Raw genomic sequence first — 25,355 nt, 5'->3', positions numbered from 1 at the left:
TCCCCGCTTCATTGGCCCGTTCACCATCCTTCGGCAGATCAACCCCGTCACCTATCGTCTCCAACTCCCGGCACAGTATAGTAGAATCCATCCTACATTTCACGTGTCTCTACTTAAACCTCACCACCCTTCTGTTGTTCCCTCCACAGAGCCTGACGTGGCAGCCGCCGAGCCCCCCTTCCACTTCTCCTAGAAGACGGCACAGCCTACGTGGTCCACGAGATCTTGGATTCCCGGCGCCGTGGTGGTAAACTCGAATACCTCGTGGACTGGGAGGACTATGGTCCCGAGGAACGCTCATGGATTCCCAGGAACGATATCCTTGATCCTCTTCTGTTACAGAACTTCCATACCAACCATCCAGACAGACCTGCCCCACGACCCAGGGGAAGACCACCACGACGTCGGGGTCCGCGGCCCTCAGGAGCGGGCCGTGGGAGGGGGGGTACTGTCACAGACACGCCAGGCTCCACCTCACCACAGTACCCACGCACTCAATCACCAGCTTATTAATCACCGCCACCTGCACCTCATTCACTCTGCAATCACCAGCACTACAAAGCCACCACTCTCACACACACTCACTGTCCGGTCTCGTTTGCACTACGCCATGTATATGCTTACCTTAAGGACTCCCCTTCAACATACTAACCTGCTCCAGCGATCTCCTTCATCTCCTTCGTCTCCTGGTCCCTTCGTGTGCTTACCCATCTGTGTGTGTGAGTGTCTCCAACGTCTCCCTCCATCTCAGCTCAACTCCTGGATCCACAAACCACACAAGGACAGTATTACTTTATATTCATCTCTCAAGAACCTGATAACAGCCATTACCACTCTGTGTGCCACATATTGTTCCAATAAACTCACCTGGATTGCTTTTATCTCTGCCTCCGTGTCTATATCATAACAAAAGTGAATTTCTCACTCAGTATGTTAACAAATATGTAAACATTTTTAAATCAAGATACATTTTCTTGAAAAGTAAAATGACATTAGATAAGTTCTTGGTTTTTTAATTAAATTTAAGATTATGCATAAAACAAGAAAAAATGCCTGTGGTGTAAGAAAAATCCACTTAGACTAATTCAAATGGATAACATTTTTTCTTTCCCTCACTGGCTGATGTTTTTCTTGCTTTAAGCAAACTTTTTTATTTAAATTTAATCAGGAAAAAAAAAAACTTAATATGTTATGTTATTTTGCTTTTCAAGTTAAGGTATCTTGATTTAAGAATGCTTATATATTTGTACTGGAAAACCAGACAAAAAAGCTGAGCAAGAATTGACTTTTTGCAGTGTAAGTTTGCCTAGAAACACAGAAACATGAGAGGTTGCAGGTTCAAAATTGAAAATTATTTTTTAAATAAAAAAGTGTAGAGGGCCACATATCAGACATGGATATTAATTAAGTGATGTAACATTTGCCCAATAATTGTTACAGATACTCTGAAAGTATGTACTACATACTGTGGCCAAGCAACATGAGCAACTACTAGACTACTAGTAGACTACTTAGTTACTTTTTTGTAAAGTAATGTGTTATGTTACTTTTGCGTTACTTTTCTAATCTTGGCTGGGTTGTTTGTTTGTTTTTATAACAACAGAAAAGTTCTATTTTTGACAAATGTAAGGGCCCTTTCACAACAAAAGTAAATGAATAAGGCTCCGGCTGAAGGAAATGCAAATTCACACCTGTACAGTAGAGGGCGCAGCTCAAACAAACCTTTCAGCTGTGCTGCCAAAACATGGGAAAACAAAGTAACTTGCGTTACTTATTTAAAAAAGTAACTCAGATATTTTGTTGTAAATTGACAAGTAATGCGTTACTTTCCTTGTTACTTGATAAAAGTAATCTGATTACATTACTCACGTTAGTTGTAATGTGTTACCTCCAACACTGATTATAAAATGGACGAAGGTAGGAATTTCTAAAAATAGGTGAGTCAGTTATAATGGTTTCTACGCCAACACCAATGAGTAGTAACCAGGACACATTCAGTCACATGGTTCTAGGGTGTGCTACTGACTAGATAAATGTATAATGAACTTTCAAGTTTTTTGGTGAGAGGAGGATTTAGAGCGCAATACCCTAAAATAGCTTACTGCAACCGCTCCTTTGAGCAAGTGGAAGAGAAATCCCATAATGACAGATTTTTAAGGGGGCTAGATTAAAAACAGTGTGGCTGAAGCCTTTCTAAATAGGGTCTAAAATTGCCTATGGACATTGAGGGCATAAAGGGTGACACACAATAGGACATGAGAGACTGTGTGACAGAGGTAAGCACACCATCAGTGTATTAGGATAAGGGGAGTACGCTGCCTAGTAAATGCTGAGTGACACTGAGGTTCACTGTGATGGCATCTCTGAGGATTGTGTAGACCCTTATCTCTCAGGGGGACAGCGCTCGCTTTCTTTCTCTCTCTCTTTCTCGCTCGCATGCACCATTAGCACATCTCTGTGCCGATAAGGTCTCTCTATGCAGGTCTAATTGTGAGGAAGTGTGTGAGAGCTTTGTAAGTTTCTTACCCAAGGGTGCAAGATCCGAGAGCGCTGGTCGTCCTCTCAACCTCTAGCGGAGAGACTTCCTCACGCACACACAAGTATAGATAGACCCTTTATTGTTGTAGTTAATCAACTTAATTACCAGATGTTAATGCCTTTCGCTCCATCTCTACGGCAGCATTTGTGTCTTTTATCTGTGTGTCCATGTAGGTATTCTTCTGTTGAAGTGTGTGTGGGTGTTTAATTTTAGCACACTGATGGGAGGTGTAAAGTATTGGAACCAATGTGAGTGACAAACTAGATGATTTCCCATAATTGCTTTGGGCACCGCTGCTTTGATGTAGCAGCTGTACTGCGGCAAGGTTCTCAGAATGGCTGCTTGTCAGTCTTCAACCATTCCCGTACATTATTTCATGAAGAAATAATCTGATTATGGCATAATCCATTGAGCAGGTTCATCTTGCACACTGGATTAGTCTCTTTTTAGGCACAATGAGATTAGTTTTTGTGGCAACACTTTGCTTCATTTAGGAATTTATCTTAGATGATGTGCAAGGTTCCCGCACAGATCGTCTATCTCGTGTTTTCTCCTCTCGTCTCATCGCTTCTCTTCTATCGTCTTTTCTTGTCTTGTCGTATCTCATCTCATCATCTCTCATCATGTCATGTCCCTTCTCTTGTCTCATCTTGTCTCTTGGTGACAAACTGAAAAAAAAAAAAACTGATGCAGAAAAACTACATGAAACAAACCCAGACAAGATAAAAGTTTAACTTTGCCCTTGTGAAAAGGAGTGTGCTTAATTGTACTGAATGTGCACTTGTAGTGTACTTCGGATCTTAAAAGTGTTTTGAGAAAAAAAAACATGTACTCAGATAATGTAATATAAATGAAATAAAAGACCACTTTCATAACAATGTTTCGTAACACATACTTAAGTACACTTTTAAAAACTGAACTTTGTAACAATGTTAGATTAGAAGTTTTATTTAAACTTTATATTAAAGGGTTAGCTCACCAAAAAATTCTGTCATTTATTTTGTTGAAATCCAATGGCTCCGTGAGGCCTTCATAGGGAGCAATGACACTTCCTCTCTCAAGATCCATAAAGGTACTAAAAACATATTTAAATCAGTTCATGTGAGTACAGTGATTCAGAAAAAAAAAAAAAACGAAATACAGACCTATATAGTGATGGCCGATTTCAAAACACTGCTTCATGAAGCATCAGAGCACAAATGAATCAGTGTATCGAATCATGATTCAGATCACGTGTCAAACTGCCAATGGCTGAAATCACGTGACTTTGGCACTCCGAACCGCTGATTCGATACACTGATTCATTTATGCTCCGATGCTTCCTGAAGCATTGTTTTGAAATCGGCCATCACTAAATAAGTCATTATTTTGTTTTTTTTTGGTGCTCCAAAAATATTCTCGTCGCTTTATAATATTAATATTGAACCACTGTACTCACATGAACTGATTTAAATATGTTTTTAGTACATTAATGGATCTTGACAGAGGAAGTGTTCATTGCTCCCTATGGAGGCCTCACAGAGCCATCAGATTTAAACTAAAATATCTTAATTTGTGTTCCAAAGATTAACGAAGGTCTTACAGGTGTGGAACGTCATGAGGGTGAGTAATAAATGACAGAATTTTTTTGGGTGAACTACACAGTAAAATCCCCAGAGTTAAATCAACTCTGCTCAGAGTACATATGGTCCCTCTCTAAATAGTGTTAAAGTAACACTGAAGCAGAGTTAAAGTTAATGAGATAATTAAGCAATTAATAAGGCTGTGACTGAAGTCAGTTCTTGTGTTTCTCTTTTCTTCAGTGATTCTGCTTGTTAACAGCAGGTGTTCATCACTAATGCACAATCATCACGTAATTAATTGCTTGATTATCTCATTAACTTTAACTTACAGATTACTTTAACACTATTTAGAGAAGGACCATATGTACTCTGAGAAGAGTTGATTTAACTCTGGAGATTTTGCTGTATAACCCTTTAAAGTATAAATGCTTTTCACCACATTCAGCAGTACACTTTAACCATGTTTCAAAGACAATAGAAGTAATTGTGAAATGGCTAATTGAAGCTAATTGAATTTATTATATATTTAAACTAGGGGTGTTTGATTGGGGTTGGAGCTGAACTCTTCAGGAGCAAGGATGACTACCTCTGATTTACTATAATGAACTATAATACATTTTCATTTAATTGCAATTACCATGCAATTAAATGTCTGAAAACATTACATTCAGTTGGCACTCAAGCATATTCTTATGAAAGTATATTATTTCTATAATTAGTGCTCTTTTTTTGAAGTATGCTACATTGTACTTTTTTTCACAAGGGTGTACAGGTATAGAATATGTACATGTAGTTGAATCGACATATCACAATTACGATTGTTCACAATAGCAGCATTGCACTGTTGGGACACCCATGAGGCAGTTTTAATTGTTCATGAGGTAGATGGCCTGAGGGGAAAAACTCATGGCTGGATGTTCTAGTGCTCTGTAGCAACTGTTCAAAGAGGCAACAGCATGTGTGTGTGTGTGAAGTGGTTTCTCCTGCCTGTTTCCTCAGTCTGGAGATGTACAGGTCTTGGAGGGTGGGCAGTGGAGCACCAATAATCTTCTCAGCAGTCCTGACAGTCCATTGCTCTTTCCTTCTGTCCGATTTGGTAGCTGAACCAAACCAGATAGTTAGAGTGGTACACAGAATAGAACTCAAAGACGGCTGAGAACTTTAGCAGCAGCCCCTGGAGCAGGTTCAATCATAGACTGGTGTGGAAGAACACAAATAACCTAAAATTTTCAGATATGCTTGCCAGTTTTGTGTGATATATTAATCAGATGGTCAGGGCAGGGATGGTGGGCACTCCGTGGGAGGGCCGTCTGAGGCTGAAACTACTCCAATAAGACCATTATTGCATTCGGCTTCTTTAAACAATGCAGAGATCATGATATTTAAGATCTCATTATGTAAACAGCAATAAAAGATATTTGATGCATATATCACACAATAAACAAGCTAAACAAAGACTATGAGGTAGTGTGTGAACTGCATCGGGAAACTTACTTTACCTGCTGAAGTTACTGACATGTGTTTCAGCTAAACAGATGTGTGAGATGCATTTATTGCCCTTGAGATAAAAAGGCAGTGCATGATGGGAAATCAGAATTATTCTCTGCCATTAACTTCTGGTTTGAATGCGGGCTCTTTTCATATTTTAACAATCAAAGAAGGGCGCAGTTTTGTTTTGCTTTGTCGCATATGATTATGCAGGTAATTTTCGGGAAAGATGATTTCATCCTTTGATGAACAACTCTGGTTGTTTGTCATTCAGTCCTCCACATTTTTCTGCTCGCTGACCCTCTGAAAACAAGTGGCGTAACTGTGAAAAGGCAGGGAAAATTGATGAGGTTGACATAGGATAGACATTTAAATGATTCCCTTAGTCGCCCACATCCTAATATTGCTATTTGTTTACAGCAATCCATGTTGTATATTATAATAGTTTTTTTTTTTTTTTTTTTTTTATGAATGATAAATCAGTGACACTTTAAAAAAAAAGTTCCATTTGTTAACATTAGTAACATGAAACATGAAAAATACTTATAAAGCGTGGTAATATAGTTAAAGTTCTCATCCTGTTGCTAGAATGATTGTTTTGTACACTTGCAATGGATTATAAGATAATAAACAGGTAAGATTTCCTCTAAAATCAATATTTCATATCCCCGTCATTATTTATTTGGTGAAAGGCTCTGTAATAAGTGATAGGCCTACAACTGTACAGTATCCCTTAAAGTGATAGTTCATGCAAAAATGAAAATTCTGTCATTAATTACTCACCCTCAAAAATATCTTAATTTTTGTTCTGAAGATTAACAAAGGTCTTACGGTTGTGGAACAACATGAGAGTGAGTAATTAATCTTCATTTATGGGTGAACTATCCCTTTAAATATCCACCTTGCTTGTTCATCTAAGCTGCTTGCTAGGAGCTGTTTTTCTTCATGGAAACTTAAAAGTGCCATAGAACGTTTTTTTACATGATGTAATATAAGTCTAAGGTGTCCCATGAATGTGTCTGTGAAGTTTCAGCTTAAAATACCCCATCGATTTTTTGCCTATTTTGGGGCATAATTATAAATGCGCCGGTTCAGCGCACGTTCCCTTTAAATGCTCACGCTCCCCAACATTGCATAAACAGAGTTCACACAGCTAATATAACCCTCAAAATGGACCTTTACAAAGTGTTCATCATGAAGCCTATCGGATCATGTGAGTATAGTATTTATTTGGATGTTTACATTTGATTCTGAGGCTGAGTTTGAGGCTCTGCTTCGTGGCTAAAGCTAACATTACACACTGTTGGAGAGATTTATAAAGAATGAAGTTGTGTTTATGAATTATAGAGACTGTAAATGTTTAATAATGAAAATAACAACATGGCTCTTGTCTCTGTGAATACAGTAAGAAACAATGGTAACTTTAACCACATTTAACAGTACATTAGCAACATGCTAACGAAACATTTAGAAAGACAGTTTACAAATATCACTAAAAATATCATGTTATCATGGATCATGTCAGTTATTATTGCTCCATCTGCCATTTTTCGCTATTGTCCTTGCTTGCTTACCTGCATAAAGTCTGTTGACTCTGCTGTGCTGCTCCAGATGTTAATACTGCCTTGTGTAATGCCTTGAACATGGGCTGGCATATGCAAATATTGGGGGCGTACATATTAATGATGCCGACTGTTGCGTCACAGTCGGTGTTATGTTGAGATTCGCCTGTTCTTCAGAGGTCTTTTGCACAAATCAAATTTAAATAAGAAGGAGGAAACAATGATGTTTGAGACTCACTGTATGTCATTTCCATGTACAGAACTCTAATTATTTAACTATGCCGAGGTAAATTCAATTTTCAATTCTATGGCACCTTTAAGCTAATAAAATATTTAAACTCAAATCAGCATTTGTGTTCAGACTATGTGGTAAGTAGCTTTGTAACAAGCAGGATAATGTAAACTCTATTGGCGTTTAATTTGCAATAACAACTGGCTGGATGTAAATTATCCCTTACTTAATAATTACTGTAAAAAATTTAATGCTTATTGTTACTTAATATTAGTTAAAGGATTAGATCACTTCAGAATTAAAATTTACTCACCCCCATGTTTATGTCTTTCTTTCTTCGGTCAAAAAGAAATTAAGGATTTTGAGGAAAACATTCCACAATTTTTCTCCATATAGTGGACTTCAATAGGGTACAACAGATTGAAGGGTCTAAAGCACCTATCCAGTGTTTACAAAGCAAGCGTGCAAAGACTAAGTCAAATGGTCTTTACAAAAACGTAAAACAGCAATGTCGGAAGATTTTGAAGAAGAAGGAAAAAATGAGATGGAGTTTTGGTCTACGTCACGCGTGACCTTTCCAACATGATTACGTAATGTGTGGCACATCACAGAGCAGTGCAAGATGAGCATTTGTGGTTAAAAAAGAATAAAATTTTTTAGAAAATGACCGATCGTTTCGCTAGATAAGACCCTTATTCCTTGGCTAGGATCATATAGAGCTCTTTGAAGCTGCAGTGAAACTGCAATTTGGACCTTCAACCCATTGAAACCCAGTGAAGTCCACTATATGGAGAAAAAAGGTTTTCCTCAAAAACCTTAAAATCATTTCGACTGAAGAAAGAAAGACAAACATCTTGGATGGCAATGTAAATTATCAGGAAATTTTAATTCTGAAGTGAACTAATCCTTTAATGGATGAACTAACATTAACTAATGTGACATTATTGTTAAGTGTTACGGACAGGTCTAAATGTTCTGTAAATGATCTTTGTGCAGGGGTGCCGCGGCTGGTGTTCGGGAGCCGGTGGGACTGTCTGACTGCTGGAGATTCATGCTCCAGTGACGAGGCATGCAGCCCGCGCTTGAGAACGCTGCGGCAGTGCATCGCAGGCGGCGGAAGTGTGAAGCTGGGTCCGGGGGCGCGCAACCACTGTGAGAACGCGGTGACGGCCCTGCTGTCCAGCCCCCTGCACCGATGCCAGTGCAAACGGGGTATGAAGAGAGAGAAGAACTGTCTTAGTATCTACTGGAGCCTCAAGCAGTCCGTACTGCACGGTGAGCGAATTCATATTCATAATTTGTCTTTGTCACGTACAAAGCACCCGCTCACACAATGATGCAATTACAAGTTCTAATGCCCACACGCCCACGCGGTCCCCGGAAACCACTTCAGTGGATGCTAATTAGATGCTGCGTTTTAATATGCTAACCAGTTTAGCATTATAGAAGCATTACTTCAAACTGAACTTTTACCTGTGACACTCTCATTTATTCACCGACACAAAATACTCTGTTACCATAGCCACGAAACCCCTGTTTGTGTGTGCGTTTACAGGGCTGAGCTTGGTGGAGAATTACCCCTATGAGCCTGTTGAGCGGGGCTTTGATTATGTTCGCCTGGCCTCCATCGCTGCAGGTCAGTGATTTGCACAGACACACTATGCCGATTATGTACTATGATGTTGGAACTGATATTTGGAACTGATCACGATGTGTTTTGTCACTTCTATGCCAAGCATTAGCAGTGAAGAGTTATTAATAGGGCAGAGCTTAATAGCTTACAACAGCAAAACATGAGCACTTTGTTTAATGTACTTGGATATAACATAACTGGAGTTCATCTGCACTGTTGATGATAAACTGTGTTTTCTACGAAATGAGACATGCATTAGGGAACTGTCAAGAGCAGAACAAACATTTCATTGTGGGCCATAGTTTCTCAGATCGAACCTAACAAAGACGGTCGGATGATTTATTTCTGAATTTCGTTTTCTAATCAAGTCTTTTCGGTCTTCATTTTCTTATCTCTCTCTCCCATCTCATTATGTTCCCTCAAAATAGCAGCATACCAAGTTTAGAAACTTATTTTTGGAGGAGCCACATGACTAAAACTGTCAGTTTGTCAGCCTCAGTTTATGGGGTGCTTCAGGCATGAGCTGAATTTTATGGACCCCGAGGGCAGCACATAATGATCCATTTACTCATCATCTCTCTCATGCTCACACACACTCATAGACACACTTGAGTCCAAGCAGACGCACATAAAATAACATTTAAACTCTTGGGGATAGGACAGAGAACGATTTCCTCAAAGTAATGGAAGTAATGTCGGTCATTCATGCATGACTTTTAATGATGGCTGCTCTCAACTCTCAAACACAGAGAGCGTTTAACAAGCTGGCTTGAGACAACAAAGATCAAACAAAAATGTGGAAATTAGAAACAGGAGGGTAGAGAGAGGGGGGGGGGAGAGATAGACACAGAAATAATAATAAAAAAGACAAAGAAACTGTTAAAAATGGGAGAAATTAATGAAATATATTCTCAACATTATAATGACCTTGTAACGGGCTGTTCTGCCAGTAAAACAGTCTCAAATTAAAAAGCCCACTTATCCAAACAGGTGCTTTTGTTAATTTCTCTTTCTCTCTACATGTTTGAATTTGTCCTTATTATTTCTATTGCATATTATCCCACTCATGTGGCATGAGGCTTTCAGTGTATTTTAATGAATATATTATATTAGCCTTGAAAGGTACATTTTTCATTGTAGATATATATTAGTGAGTGTAAGTGTATGTGTGAAGTGTAAGGCCTGTAATAACAGTTTGATTGGTCCCAACAAACTCTAATGTACTTACATCCCAAATCTGTGTTTACAGCAATGTAATGAGTACCAGAATATTGGCTCAGTATTGATCACAAGCTCGCAAAATCCCTTAATGGTGGATGAGAAATCTTGCCAAAACAGATTGAGCAGAATCTCTTGAATATGAAAGAAAAAAAGAAAGAAAGAAATGAAGGAAGGACGGAAGGAAGGATGGAAAAGAAAGAAAGAATGGAAGAACAAATGGAAGAGGAAGGAAAAATAAAAAAGAGAAATAAGCACAGAAGGATGAAAAGAAAGTAGGGAGAGAAGAAAGGAAGCAAGAGAAATAAAGGGAGGAAGAAAGGAAGGATGCAAGCGAAGGAAGGAAGGTAGCAAAGAAGGAAGGAAGGAAGGAAGGAAGGAAAAATGCAAGCGAAGGAAGATTGCAAGAAAAGAAAGAAAGAAAGAAAGAAAGAAAGAGAAAGAAAGAAAGAAAACTAAAGGAATGAAGCAAAGGATTAAAGGAAGTAAGGAACCAACGAAAGAAGTAATTGAAGGAAGGGAAATAAAGGAAGGAAAGAAGCAATCAAAGAAAGGAATAAACGAAGACAGGAAGCAAAGGAAGGAAACAAAGAAAGGAATGAAGCAAAGGAGTAAATGAAGGAAGGAAGTAACGAAAGAAGCAATGGACAGACGAAATAGAAGGAAGAAAGCAATGTACAAGGAATGAAGGAAGGAAAATAAAGGTAGGAAAGAAGCAAGCAAAGCAAAGAATAAAGGAAGGAAGCAAGGAAACAAAGAAAGGCATGAAACAAATGAGTAAATTAAGGAAGGAAGTAACGAAAGAAGCAATGGACAGAAGGAATATAGGAAGGAAGCAATGGAAGGAAAGAATGAAGCAAAGAAAGCATGCTAAGAAGAAATTAAAGTAGGAAAAAAGGAAGAAAGAAAACAAAATGATGGAATTAAAGAAGACGAAAAGTAGAAAGAAGAAATAAGGGAAGAAAAATGATAGGAAAAAGCAAATGAATGAAGAAAAAAGGGGATGAAGCAAAGGAATGAAGCGAAGGAAGGAAGGAAGGAAGAAAGGAAGAAAGGAAGAAAGAAAGAAAGAAAGAAAGAAAGAAAGAAAGAAAGAAAGAAAGAAAGAAAGAAAGAAAGAAAATGAAAGGAATTAAGCAAATGATTAAAGGAAGTAAGGAAGCAACGAAAGAAGTAATGGAAGGAATGGAAATAAAGAAAGGAAAGAAAATATCTAAGCAAGGAATAAACGAAGACAGGAAGCAAAGGAAGGAAATAAAGAAAGGAAGGAAGCAAGGAAACAAAGAAAGGAATGAAGCAAAGGAGTAAATGAAGGAAGTAAGTAACGAAAGAAGCAATGGACAGACAGAATGAAAGGAAGAAAGCAATGGACAAGGAAGGAAGGAAGGAAGGAAAATAAAGGAAGGAAAGAAGCAAGCAAAGCAAGGAATAAAGGAAGGAAGCAAGGAAACAAAGAAAGGAATGAAACAAAGGAGTAAATTAAGGAAGGAAGTAACGAAAAAAGCAATGACAGAAGGAATAGAAGGAAGGAAGCAATGGACAGAAGGAAGGAAGGAAAATAAAGGAAGGAAAGAAGCAAGCAAAGCAAGGAATAAAGGAAGGAAGCAAAGGCAATAAAAGGAAGCAAGCAAAAGGAAGGAAGCAATGGAAGGAAAGAAGGAAGCAAAGAAAGCATGCTAAGAAGAAATTAAAGTAGGAAGAAAGGAAGAGAGAAAACAAAATGATGGAATTAAAGAAGAGGAAAAGTAGAAAGAAGAAATATGGGAAGAAAAATGATAGAAAAAAGCAAAGGAATGAAGAAAAAGGGGATGAAGCAAAGAAAGGATGAAAGCAAAGGAAGGAAACAAAGAAATTAAGAAAAAAAGAGCAAAGAAAGAAGGGAAAGATAGGATGGAAGGAAACAAAAACAAGGAAGGAAGCAAAGAAAAACCATGGGATGGTTGGATGGATAGCTAATAAATAGAGCATGCATGCTTAAAGATATAGAGGAGGTGAAGATGAAGAAAAGACGACAATGAAGAGGGCAGTGGCTAAAAAAGTTCATGGCTCATGGGAGAGAGAGTGAGAGAGAGAGAGATAAAGCGAGCTCTATGGCAGTGTAATGCTGGCAGGCTCTCTGCAGCCCACATTAGTCTGATATGAAAAATGAAGCAGCAGGAACAGCCAGTCTCAGCTGGGACCTGCTCTGTGATAGAGACCAGACTCATTCAACTTTCATTCTCACTCATGCTCTATTCATTAGCAGCACACACGGGCCACCCAGACTCACATCCACTTTGAGCAGACCAACTCAAACCTTCATTAGTACATGAGAGAAAGAGACGTTCCGCGTGAACCTCAACCCTCATTAGAACAATGAGCAAGAGCGTACCTCCAGAACTCAGCCCGCTCTGACAGCTGGACAAGGCCGTCACGGAAATTCACAGCGTCTGGAACAATATGCATATCCCTGGCCAACTGAGTAGTGGATACAATAGATGACATTAGTTATTGAACTGGAAGGCTTTTGGAAGTGCATTCAACAAACTGTCATGCCGATTCAGAACTGTTTCACGTTTTGACAACATTTGTGCCTACTGCATGCTACAATCTCATTTGTATGTTTTCAACAGACTTTGAGCGAAATCTCTTGAATATGAAAAATTAAAGAAAGAAAGAACATAAGAAGTGAGCAAAGTTATTATATTGGAAGGCTTTTGTAAGTGCATTCAACACTCTCATGCCGATTCAGAACAAGTTTTTTGTTTTGACAAATTCATATGAATTCATACAATCTAATTTTTACATTTCAGTTTGATATGATTTGCTTATGCCCCACTGATGGTTAGGTTTGAGGGTGGACCTTCATGCACCGTGTTCTAACAGGATACGATGGGATAAGATTCCAGTGACAAAACAAAATGTCTGTCCACACCAGATGTGACGCGACTATAGGACGTTATAATGTCAATCAAAAATCACAACCAATCAGAAGAGCGCATGGGCGGGCTCTCTCGACAAGCTCCCGGTGTTGTACCAAATCCCTACCCCCGCCATATTATTACCCCCCTAGTAATGGTAGATTTAGGAAATCGGTGTGAGGGAGGGGTTAGGTTTAGGGGTGGGGTTAGGATTAGGCAATCAGAGGGGGGTAATAATTTGGCAGGGAGTCGAAATTTGGCACAACACCTGTTCTCGCGAAGAAATGGACATCAAATTCATGAATATTACAGAATTTTTACATTATAAAAATACAAACTGAGTTACTAAAACAATCTTTGTCATAGAATAAACTTGTCTTTTCACAATGAGTTGACAGTTTGAAGGTTCTTGTTTCTTTTCATTTATTTTGAAGATTTGAGGGGAATTGTCCATTTTTGATTTCAGTATGGCACACAAAATGATATTCAAACTCACATTAGATGCTTTTAACATTAAATAAAGCGCATAAACAGTACCTGAGATTTTCATTATCATACTTTGTGTTGTTGTTCCAGCTGCGATGTCGCCGAAAAAATAGAAACAGTTTCTAAAATTGTATCATCGCGTGTCGCCTTCGCAGCTAGTTAGGACAAAAACTTTGAACTCATTCCACAAACAGTACTCACTTTCACACATAGTTGGCCTCACAAACCCAAAGCTGGACCAGTCAATTGGGTTTTTTCCCTTTCTTTCTTCAGTACACACTTTTCACTCTACACTTATTGTTCCATTGATTTCCATTCAAACACATGCGAATGCATCAGACTGGAAACACAAGCTTGTGCGAAAAGTTTCGCATTTCTATGCATTGCAAAGTTCAAGTTTGGTGAACTCTGACCTGCGAATTTGCATCATGTGAAGACGTGCAAACAGTAGAAGATCGATTTGTCACGGCATGAACACTTGGCTGAATTAAAAGAATTATATTTTTGCAGTAAAGTCAAGTAGGTTGTATATTTTTACATTTTGAATATATTACTACACTCACCTAAAGGATTATTAGGAACACCATACTAATACTGTGTTTGACCCCTTTTCGCCTTCAGAGCTTCCTTAATTCTACGTGGCATGGATTCAACAAGGTGCTGAAAGCATTCTTTAGAAATGTTGGCCCATATTGATAGCATCTTGCAGCTGATGGAGATTTGTGGGATGCACATCCAGGGCACGAAGCTCCCGTTCCACCATATCCCAAAGATGCTCTATTGGGTTGAGATCTGATGACTGTGGGGGCCATTTTAGTACAGTGGACTCATTGTCATGTTCAAGAAACCAATTTGAAATGATTCGAGCTTTGTGACATGGTGCATTATCCTTCTGGAAGTAGCCATCAGAGGATGGGTACATGGTGGTCTTAAAGGGATGGACATGGTCAGAAACAATGCTCAGGTAGGCCGTGGCATTTAAACGATGCCCAATTGGCACTAAGGGGCCTAAAGTGTGCCAAGAAAACATTACACCACCACCACCAGCCTGCACAGTGGTAACAAGGCATGATGGATCCATGTTCTCATTCTGTTTACGCCAAACTCTGACTCTACCATCTGAATGTCTCAACAGAAATCGAGACTCATCAGACCAGGCAACATTTTTCCAGTCTTCAACTGTCCAATTTTGGTGAGCTCGTGCAAATTGTTGCCTCTTTTTCCTATTTGTAGGGGAGATGAGTGGTACCCGGTGGGGTCTTCTGCTGTTGTAGCCCATCCGCCTCAAGGTTGTGCGTGTTGTGGCTTCACAAATGCTTTGCTGCACACCTCGGTTGTAACGAGTGGTTATTTCAGTCAAAGTTGCTCTTTAATCAGCTTGAATCAGTCGGCCCATTCTCCTCTGACCTCTAGCATCAACAAGGCATTTTTGCCCACAGGACTGCCGCATACTGGATGTTTTTCCCTTTTCACACCATTCTTTGTAAACCCTAGAAATGGTTATGTGTGAAAATCCCAGTAACTGAGCAGATTACGGCCCGTCTGGCACCACGCTCAAAATTGCTTTAATCAGATTTCTTTCCCATTCTGAAATTCAGTTTGGAGTTCAGGAGATTGTCTTGACCAGGACCACACCCCTAAATGCATTGAAGCAACTGCCATGTGATTGGTTGATTAGATAATTGCATTAATGAGAAATTGAGCAGGTGTTCCTAATAATCCTTTAGGTGAGTGTATATGTGATCTGTTGAATTCATGTTTATATAAAAAAGATGCTGTAGACCGTGACATCATATCACGACTATAGAGGGTATGCATCAACGTAACTTTCCCGCCGAAAACGCGCTCCCTCAGCTAGACTGAGTGGCAAAAGAACCAGCTGCGTAACTGGATTAATAGGAGAAATGGCGAAAACGCGAGTAAAACTAACAAATTACCCTAAAGGTTGGACTCGAAAGTGTTTCATGTTTCCTGACATTTATATGTGCCTGATTTGACGCCGGGGAAATACATAAAGCAAATCTGCCTGTGAATATTTTATATAACTACAGTATCGGTAGGTTTAAATCTGCTTAATCACTTATATCAATGTTATCGTCATATTGTCCAGCCCTAAAACTTTTATAGTATAGTTTTTGACAGTGTTGTTTATTTAAAAACACCCAATTATGCATAATATAAGATGGAAAATATTTAATTGATGAGTCGTCAACATAATATATAACAAAACAATATATAAGGCATGATTTTACCTCAAAATCCAACAATTCGACACAAAATGATAACTGCAAATCCATGTTTCTCTACCTGGAGTCCAGCTGTTTCTGTGAATTGCAGTGATCCATTTGCTTCTTTTTCTGTTGCTTTCTCTAGTTTTTAAATATATACCTCAGGGTTTGTGTCAAAGCCATTTGTACAGTCAGCCGCAAAGCTCTTTCCCGTTTTGAATGTGTTTTGTGTGTTTTTCGTGACATTCACGCTGAAAACCAATGCTGCTGCTCAGTCTTTTGCCACTCAGCGTGCGTGACCGCAGTCCTAACGGTCGATGGTGACGTCACGTGCATACCCTCTATTGCAGCATCGGATTGAGAACGTATAAAAAAAAAAAAAAAAGAAATTTCGCACATTCAAAGATACCTTTTATCATGTGTCGCAGCATCACGTCTGGTTAGGACACAGTGTTACATTTTTTCTAAAAAAACAAACGAAAAAACAATGTACTTTTCCTTAAAAATCACATTATATGAATTCTTATGAAATCGTAACCTTGCAAAATAGTTTTCTAAGTTGGTGCACAAATTATGTTATGTGAACTGGTGGGTAATGCCACATTTTGCAGCTGTGGTTGGGTATTCTGTGATATCTTGAGTACAGGATTCTGTTTCAGCACTGGACAGCGACTGAATGGCTGCAGCCACTGCAAGTACCTTTTTGTTTGTACTCCAGTGGAGGCAAGTGTAACTACCACATTAATCTCTTTATTCTCTCTTTTCTTTTAGAGTCTGAGGTGGGCATGACAACTGTGAACCGTTGTTTGGATGCCGCCAAGGCCTGTAATGTTGATGAGACATGTCAGAAGCTACGAACGGAGTATGTGTCGGCATGCATCGCCCCATCAGCGCTAGCCGGGCCCTGTAACCGTGCCCGCTGCAGCAAAGCACTGAGAAAGTTCTTCGACCGTGTGCCGCCCGACTACACGCATGAGCTACTCTTCTGTCCGTGCTCCGACACTGCATGCGCAGAGCGTCGGCGCCAGACCATTGTGCCTGCGTGCTCGTATGAAGAAAGGGAAAAACCCAACTGCCTGGTCCAGCTTCGGGTTTGTGAGGCTGACTATGTGTGCAAGTGAGTATTGTGTGTGTGGAAACAACCACTATAAATACAATCAAGCTCTTTTGTGGAGCCTGAAGATTGCAGTATGGTGCTAGGGCACAATATATAAAGGTGCACAAGGTCAAGGTCTGAAAAAATGAATGTATGTTGGATGTTTTTAAAATTATATATTATCAAAATTTAAAACAGTTGTGCTGCTTAATATTTTAACCAAATTGCGATTTGATTCTTCTTTGATTAATAGAACAGCATTTATTTGAAATATTTAATGTATCCTTGCAGAATAAAATTATGAATAATTTCTTCGAAAAAAAAATCTCTCTCTAAACTTTTCATAATAATGTATATGAGAAAATAGGCCTTAGACGAAATGTATGTTATAGCACCCCTTGTGGCAGTGCTGATTTTAAAATGCAATAACACACAAAATCAAGCTTGTATAGCTAGAAGACTGGGGCCTGGTTTCACAGAATGGGTTTAGATTAAGCCAGGATTAGGCCTTAGTTCAATCAGGACATTTAAAACGATAGTTCACCCAAAAATGAAAATTATCCCATGATTTACTCACCCTCAAGCCAGATGTATATGACGAACACAATCAGAGTTATATTAAAATATATCCTGGCTCTTCCAAGCTTTATAATGGCTGTAAAGGGGGTGAGAGATTTTGAAGCCCAAAAAGTTCATCCATCTATCATAAAAGTAATCCATACAGTTAATAAAAGCTTTCTGAAGCCTTTGATTTACGCTAAAAGAGTAACCTCTGATGCAACGTAGGATGTAGGAGTAGTGTAAGCTTAGACGCCTTTCACGGTTCAAACAAATAGGGCTGGGCAACAAACTCAAGCTCTTCTTCTCTTATATTGAAATGCTCAGACATTTCTCTTTAAAATTTGGTGAACGGTGTTTTGTTTTGCTTTGTCCTCTGCGCTTCCACTTTCGTCATTACGTCATACGTCGGGTCAGGGGTTACTCTCCCGCCGTAAATCGATGCGTACGGCTGTCTGCCGGAAGCTAGTTATAGTTTATAAAGTTTTAAATATGGATCATTTTCTTACAAAAACCCATCACTTCACTCAGAAGGCCTTTATTAACCCCCTGGAGCCGTATGGATTACTTTTATGATGACTTTTTATGATGGATGGATGCACTGTTTTGGGCTTCAAAATCTCACGCCCGCTTCACTACCATTATAAAGCTGGGAAGAGCGAGAATATTACTTAATATAACTCTGATTGTGTTCGTCTGAAAGAAGATAGTCATATACTCCCAGGATGGCTTGAGGGTGAGTAAATCATGGTTTTTGGGTGAACTATCCCTTTAAGTAGCTTTTATAAACGTGCCTTAAAAAAAAAAAAAAAAAAAAAAAAAACATTACTGGTGTGCATCTCGAGACAAAAAATGGTTCTGACATATTTTAAGACATGTCAATGCAAGTTGCTTTCAGTTAAAACAGTTCAAACATACATTGTAGTCTGGGTCTCTGCTTAAGCCCTGTACATCATAAACACTGTAATAAAAGTATAGGAAGATTTTATTCTCCTTTATTGGTTCACTATGGACAAACAGAGAGATAGACATAGATTCAACAAACCCATTCAGTTACTATAAGTCTGACAGCTGCAGTCACTCTACAAGGCTCTCAATAGAGCTGAGTTTGGTCATATGTTCCCATCACAAACACAAAGGACTTCATCGGTCTCTGCATCGATCAAACATCACGCTTACATATGCCAAGCAAGCACTCTGCTGACACAACACATTACACAAGAGGAGATCACTTATGGCCACTACAGCCAGTTAGCATAAGAATTCAGCAGGGAATGTGGGTAATTCCTCTGAGATTGACCTGGTTAAATGATTGATTGGTGACCAGAGGACTGGCAGAATGTGACCTGCATGTTAATGGTCCCGGCCGATCGCTGCCACTCTTTCCGTCGGCTGAATATCTGGCAGTTCTCCAGAACTCTGAATTGCAGTCATGTCTCTGATTAAAATGAGAGCAAAAAAAATGGATCAGGACTGTGTATATGTAGGGGGGAACTGAAAAAAATAAGAGAAAAAGACTGAGGATGGAACAGAGAGTGTTGGTGGAAAGCATTCTAAACAGAACAGAAGAGGACAAAACAAAGCCGAGTATGTAGCCCCACCTACACACATAGCGTAATGTAGCTTTGAGGAAAGAGTTTGTGGGAATGTCTGTTTCTGAGGATTTGCTGACTGGCTGGATGATGGATGTGCTGTTGTGGTTCCCACAGGTCTCGCTGGGCTCAGTTCCAGCACGACTGCCAACCCTCCAAGCTTACTGCCAGCGGCTGCCAGCAAGAAAATTACGGAGCCTGCCTTATTGCATACACCGGCCTGATAGGTGAGAAATCTGGGCAACTGAGTCCAACTTGGCTTATCACATACACCAGTCAGATAGATTAGAATTATGGGCATTACAGTCTTATCAAGCTTCGCTTCTGCACCGACAGGTGGAATTATGGGAAGGGTATACACATGCTCATGTGGGTTTACTAAACCTTTCAAAACATTCAAAGATTAATCTTAAAGTGTCATTCAGAATGTGGCCATCATTTACTCACTCATTACAAACCTGTAACATTGTTTCTTCTGTGGAATACAAAGAAGATATTTTGAAGAATTTTTCACGTTTTTTATTCATAACTTTGGGGTGAACTAAGCTTTTAAGCCTTCAGAGAGCAGCCCACATCATTTTGCTTGCATCTCTTGCAATAAATCCACAGAAAATTGCTGTGAAATGTACTGTTCTAAACTTTTAGCTGAAGCTGGCACCTTCTCACTCTAAATCGTTACTTAATAGTGGTAATCAACGGCTGCTAGTAGTCATGGTGGAAGGCTACTCACGTTGATGTCAGGGCTTGACATCAACACCCGCCAAATGCAGGAGGATTTCAGAAGTGGTGTGTAATGCAGTCAATACTAGCCACTTTGGCAGGTTGAAGTTTTTTTTTTTATATATATATACAGTATATACACACACCGATCAGGCATAACATTATGACCACCTTCCTAATATTGTGTTGGTCCCCGTTCTGCTGCCAAAACAGCCCTGACCCGTCAAGGCATGGACTCCTCTAGACCCCTGAAGGTGTGTTGTGGTATCTGCACCAAGATGTTAGCAGCAGATCCTTTAATGCTAATTTAATTGATGCTCGATTGGATTGCGATCTGGGGAATTTGGAGGCCAAGTCAACACCTCAAACTGATGTGCTCCTCAAACCATTCCTGAACCATTTTTGCTTTGTGGCAGGCCGCATTATCCTGCTGAAAGAGGCAACAGCCACCAGGGAATACCGTTTCCATGAAAGAGTGTACATGGTCTCTAACAATGCTTAGGTAGGTGGTACGTGTCAAAGTAACATCCACATGGATGGCAGGACCCAATGTTTTCCAGCAGAACATTGCCCAAAGCATCACACTGCCTCCGCCGGATTGCCTTCTTCCCATAGTGCATCCTGGTGCCATGTGTTCCCCAGGTAAGAGACGCACACGCACCCGGCCATCCACATGATGTAAAAGAAAACGTGATTCATCAGATCAGGCCACCTTCTTCCATTGCTCCGTGGTCCAGTTCTGATGCTCACGTGTCACTGTTGGTGCTTTCAGCGGTGGACAGGGGTCAGCATGGGCACCCTGACTGCAGCTCCATATGAGACAAACTGTGAAGCACTGTGTATTCTGACTCCTTTCTATCAGAACCAGCATTAACTTATTGAGCAATTTGAGCTACAGTAGCTCGTCTGTTGGATTGGACCACACAGACCAGCCTTCGCTCCTCACATGCATCAATGAGCCTTGACCCTCTCGCCGGTTCACCACTGTTCCTTCCTTGAGCCACTTTTGATAGATACTGACCACTGCAGACCGGGAACACCCCACAGGAGCTGCAGTTTTGTGATTTTGTCGAGAGCTGCAAATTGTGATTAACTCCGAGCACTAATAAGGCAAGAATGGGTCGTCATCAGTCAGGATTTGGCCCAGAAGCTGATATCCAGCATGCCAGAGCGAACTGCAGATATTATGAAGAAGAAAGCTCAACACTGTGAATATTGACTCTTTACATATATTGAATGTTTTTGCCAATAAAAGCATTTAAAACTTTTGAAATGACTAATCTACAAATACTGAAGCAGCAAGCTTTATGTCATTGCCAATACTTTTGGCCACTGCGTTATGGTATTGAAGTGTCCATTGTAGTGCATGGTATCGCAATGCCCCATCTGCATTGAAGTGTTCATGACCAGTTTAATTTTTGAAGGTCTAAATGCAGTGAATTCTGGCTTGTACTTCTGTAACCAAAACTGAATGTCTATTCCCATGTAACGCTTTAGCCATGGTTACACACTAACTAAACACCCTCTGGCTCAGCCTACTACAGTAGCCATGTCCCAAACTCTCGCTATTGGTTGAGCTGGAAAGAGTTTGACAGATGTGAGCAGACTGCTCTCAATGTTTATATGGTGCCTGGGAGGCTCAGTGTTTACACTTTGGGGGGAGATAAACCCATAAATGGCATATGGTAGTCATTGAAACATAAAATGGAAAAGTATTTTAACACAAACAAAATCTTACATACCTTATCAGGGGTGTCCAAACCTGCTCCTGGAAGGCCAACATCCTACAGAGTTTAGCTCCAACCAGCTCCAAACACACCTGTCTGTAAGTTTGGTTCTGTAGGTTTGTATAAACCTGAGCAATTTTGGGTGTGATCTGCAGTACATTTGTGCCATTGACGCAAGTAGTACCACTATGACTACTAGCAGCAGCCGACTACTACTATAATGATTTATGATGAGAAGATTCCAGCTTTTACTAAAAATTTAGAACAGCACTTTTCACAGCATTTGTCTGTGGATGTATGGCAAGAGATGCAAGAAAAACAATGTGGGCTGCTCTAAGAAGGTAATTTTTGGAGACAAACAGCTGAGACACATTTCACTGTAATAAATGTGACCAGGAGCATGCAATGATGCAAATTGTGTCATTAATAGACGCTGACTTTTGCCGTTTAGTGCCTAGGGTTTATTAACTAACACTAAAGCCATAAAAAAAAAACGTTTGTTACTTGAAATAAAGCACTATATATTATGGAAGCTTCGTTTCCACCACTGAATTTTAAAAAGAGGGGTAATTGCATCTTTTTATCTCACAATTCTGACTTTTTTTCTTGGAATTGTGTGATATAAAGTCACAATTGCATGTTATAAAGTCAAAATTGTGAGATATAAACTCACAAATCTGAGAAAAAAGCCTTTTTATTCCCTCAGAATTGGACTTTATAGCTTAGAATTGTGAGTTTATATCTCGCAATTGCTTGAAAAAAAAATCATAATTGCGAGTTTATAACGTGCAATTGTGAGTTTATAACTTGCAAACCTGACTTTATTTCTCACAATTGCAAGTTTATATCTCACAGTTGTGTGAAAAAAAGTCAAAATTGTGAGATAAAAAGTCGCAATTAGTGGTGGAAACATGCTTTCATTGTATATAAGATTAACTTGATATACTAAAATAACTAAAACTGAAATGAAATAAACTATAAAGACATTAAGAAAAAATACTAAAACTTTCAAATGAAAATAGAAAATATACATATAAAAGCTAAATCAAAATATTAATAAAAACTATAATAATATATCAGTGAATAGTTAAAGCAGAACTAAGCAAGATTCGCGAAGCTCCCCCTACAGTTTCCTTCAGTGAATGACACTGTCATAAATACTCCAAGCGCAGCTCTGGACTACAACGACTACAACACTCGCCAGTGCAGTAGTTTTGCAAATACAGTACAAGAAAGAGGAGGTGGGTAATTTGCAAACACAGTACACTCGATGGAGGTGGGTAATTTTCGAAATTGTCTTATAAAGACATAATATATACATTGTTTTTGAATTACCGTAAAGCATTTTGTCACTCTCGCGTGAACGTGGACATGAGGCGAGATTGTTTCGGGTCGGTGCAGCTCAAGTTGCAAGTGCTGTATTCTGGCGTAGACGTGCCAGAAGGGGTTAGTGCACGCCTCAAACACACCACTACAAGTCAATTAACCATTGTAAGGACTTAGAAAACTATTTATGAAGGTAAAAAAAGTTACTTAGTTCTGCTTTAATACCAGAAACAAACTGAACACTGATCATAAATTGGCTCAGGCCAGCACCCTGAAAATGTCCCCCTGCACTGCAGCTTTCAAACCGTATTCACATACAAATAAGGCATGGCGAAATTTGTTAGACACATCAGGATTGACGCCAAGGATGCCAAATGAGATTTGTTAGAACAGAGAAGTAAAGAAGAGTTTGTGACATTAACAAATGTACAAGTCAGAAATGGCAAGAAAAAGATAGCGAGCGAGACCAAGAGACCAAGCACTCTGCCCTGGCTGTTTGTCATTACAGCAGTATTTTCCAAGTGCAGTTGTGAAGATGTTGCACTTTTGTGTTCTGGGACAAAAGAAATCAATGTGTTTAAACGGGTCCCTATCAGAACATAGAGTTCTAGAGTGCAGCACCTCCACTTTTCCTGCTTTCAGCTGACAGCTTTTACACTCAGTCACTCACACGCTGAAAAAGCAGTCATTTTACCTCCCTACCGAACAAAGAAACAGCTCTAAGAGCTACGGAAATATATCCTCTGCAATCAATGTTCTAGCGCACTTTTGTAACCCACACACAAGATAAAGACTGACAGAGCTTTTCATATCTGTCTAAGCTGATGGCCTATAGAGTAACACAAGGTGATTGTGTTCAAATCCCAAAAAAATATTTCATAATCAGTAAGGTAAAAAGTGTTTCTGCGCTGATGTGTGCTAGTCAGCTGGAGGAGTGTTGGCCATGTGCAAATGGCACTTTTCATAAATCCCATTAGAGGCACAAATCCGAAGTATTTTGATGCAAGAACTTTTAGATATCTTAGATAAACTGTTAAAAAGATAATAGAAAAAAAAAATGATGATTTTGGTCCTTCCTCAGAGGTCTGGACCTTTTCAACTGTATCCACCATTCAAAGATATACAACGTCATCATCGTAGTCTGTTGAATGCATTTGCAATGTATGTTTAATATTTAACTAATTCAAAACTAAATCACTTCACAGTGTCATGTGACCACTTAATTTGCAATTTCCTTTAAAGCTACCCTGTTATTTTCTTGGAAAATGCCAAATAAAGTTTGAATCTCTGCACTTTCTGCCCATCTGATAAAGAAGATATTTTTCCATAATGACTTAGATATGACAGACGAATACTGCATTTATGCCATGGGATACCGCTGTACTGGTACTGCATTTGGCTTTCTTTTTTGCAACTGATGTTCTGTTCATCTCCCTGTAGGTAGCATTATCACTCCAAACTACCTAGATAACTCAACATCCAATGTGGGACCGTGGTGCTCCTGTGCGGCTAGTGGGAATTTCCGAGATCAGTGCAACCATTTCCTCAGCCATTTCCATGACAACAATTGCTTGAGTGAGTAAAAACTTCTCCCCTGTCCTACATCACACATAAATATTATGATTATTGCTTGATATTCCCTTTTGCGCTTGGAGGGAGACATGCCTTGCATCCAAATATGCCTTTCTTCATACTATAAAAGCATTTTCAAAATGAATAAATATAAATGTATATAGGCAAAAAAACAGTATGTGAGCCAAGTAGTATGCCCGAATTCACAGTATTCATAACAGTTGGCAAAAAGTACCTGGATGACTGTTTGATGGACACTTTACTATCCCATAAGGCCATGGGAGAGGATTTTGGAAAGGCAGTGAAGCAACGCAAGTGACGCCGTGTAAGTCAAAGTGACATGATGGATGTAGTACATCCAAATTTCATTCATCTTACACACATTCATACTATATAGAACATCCTCTTTTTTAATGCTTGCAAAGCAAGTTTCAAACCAACTGTAGTACCTACTATATAGTAGGCAGTTTTAAACCCAGCTATGGAAACTACATCAAAGTCCCTTTCAAGGAAAGTCGGTTCACTCTGCGGCCATATTTGCAACGCCTCCGGGCAGCTATTTCGGGCATCCAAGACTAAGTCCTATCTACTTGAATGTGGGAATCCTGAAATCTCAAAAACTGTTTGGCAAACTCCCAATTAAATTACATATTTCAAATCAGAAACAAAATATGACATGAACCATCCCATAAATGTTGTTTCTTATGCTAAAATAGCATTTAAAAAGCTTTCAGGCTAGACGAGCCAATGCACATGAGCAGTCCTATGCATGAGTCTCAGGTTTCTATGGGAATCGGAGTCTCTAACGGCAGCTACAGTGACGCAATGACTTCATCAGTCAGCGATTGGATCTTTTAGAAGGCGGGACCGCCATATTGCATGTTGCAGTTTCTCCATTCATAACTAATAGAAGTTA

The 25,355-nt window shown here is 39.4% G+C and overlaps 1 protein-coding gene across 1 annotated transcript in view; it reads left to right on the top strand.

Moving 5' to 3' along the window:
* gfra4a (GDNF family receptor alpha 4a) overlaps nucleotides 1–25,355 on the top strand; it is a 148,441-nt gene that overhangs the window by 109,713 nt on the left and 13,373 nt on the right. Inside the window, exons 2-6 of the mRNA XM_067385097.1 lie at nucleotides 8,380–8,658; nucleotides 8,939–9,019; nucleotides 16,620–16,965; nucleotides 19,212–19,321; nucleotides 24,308–24,442. Of these exons, the coding sequence (XP_067241198.1) occupies nucleotides 8,380–8,658; nucleotides 8,939–9,019; nucleotides 16,620–16,965; nucleotides 19,212–19,321; nucleotides 24,308–24,442 (951 nt within the window). The remainder of the gene's footprint in view (nucleotides 1–8,379; nucleotides 8,659–8,938; nucleotides 9,020–16,619; nucleotides 16,966–19,211; nucleotides 19,322–24,307; nucleotides 24,443–25,355) is intronic.

The sequence above is a fragment of the Chanodichthys erythropterus genome, chromosome 5 (assembly GCF_024489055.1).
Source record: "Chanodichthys erythropterus isolate Z2021 chromosome 5, ASM2448905v1, whole genome shotgun sequence".
Taxonomy (NCBI): Eukaryota; Metazoa; Chordata; class Actinopteri; order Cypriniformes; family Xenocyprididae; genus Chanodichthys; species Chanodichthys erythropterus.
The sequence above is the reverse complement of the archived record's forward strand: the minus strand, read 5'-3'. Positions and strand labels throughout refer to the sequence as shown.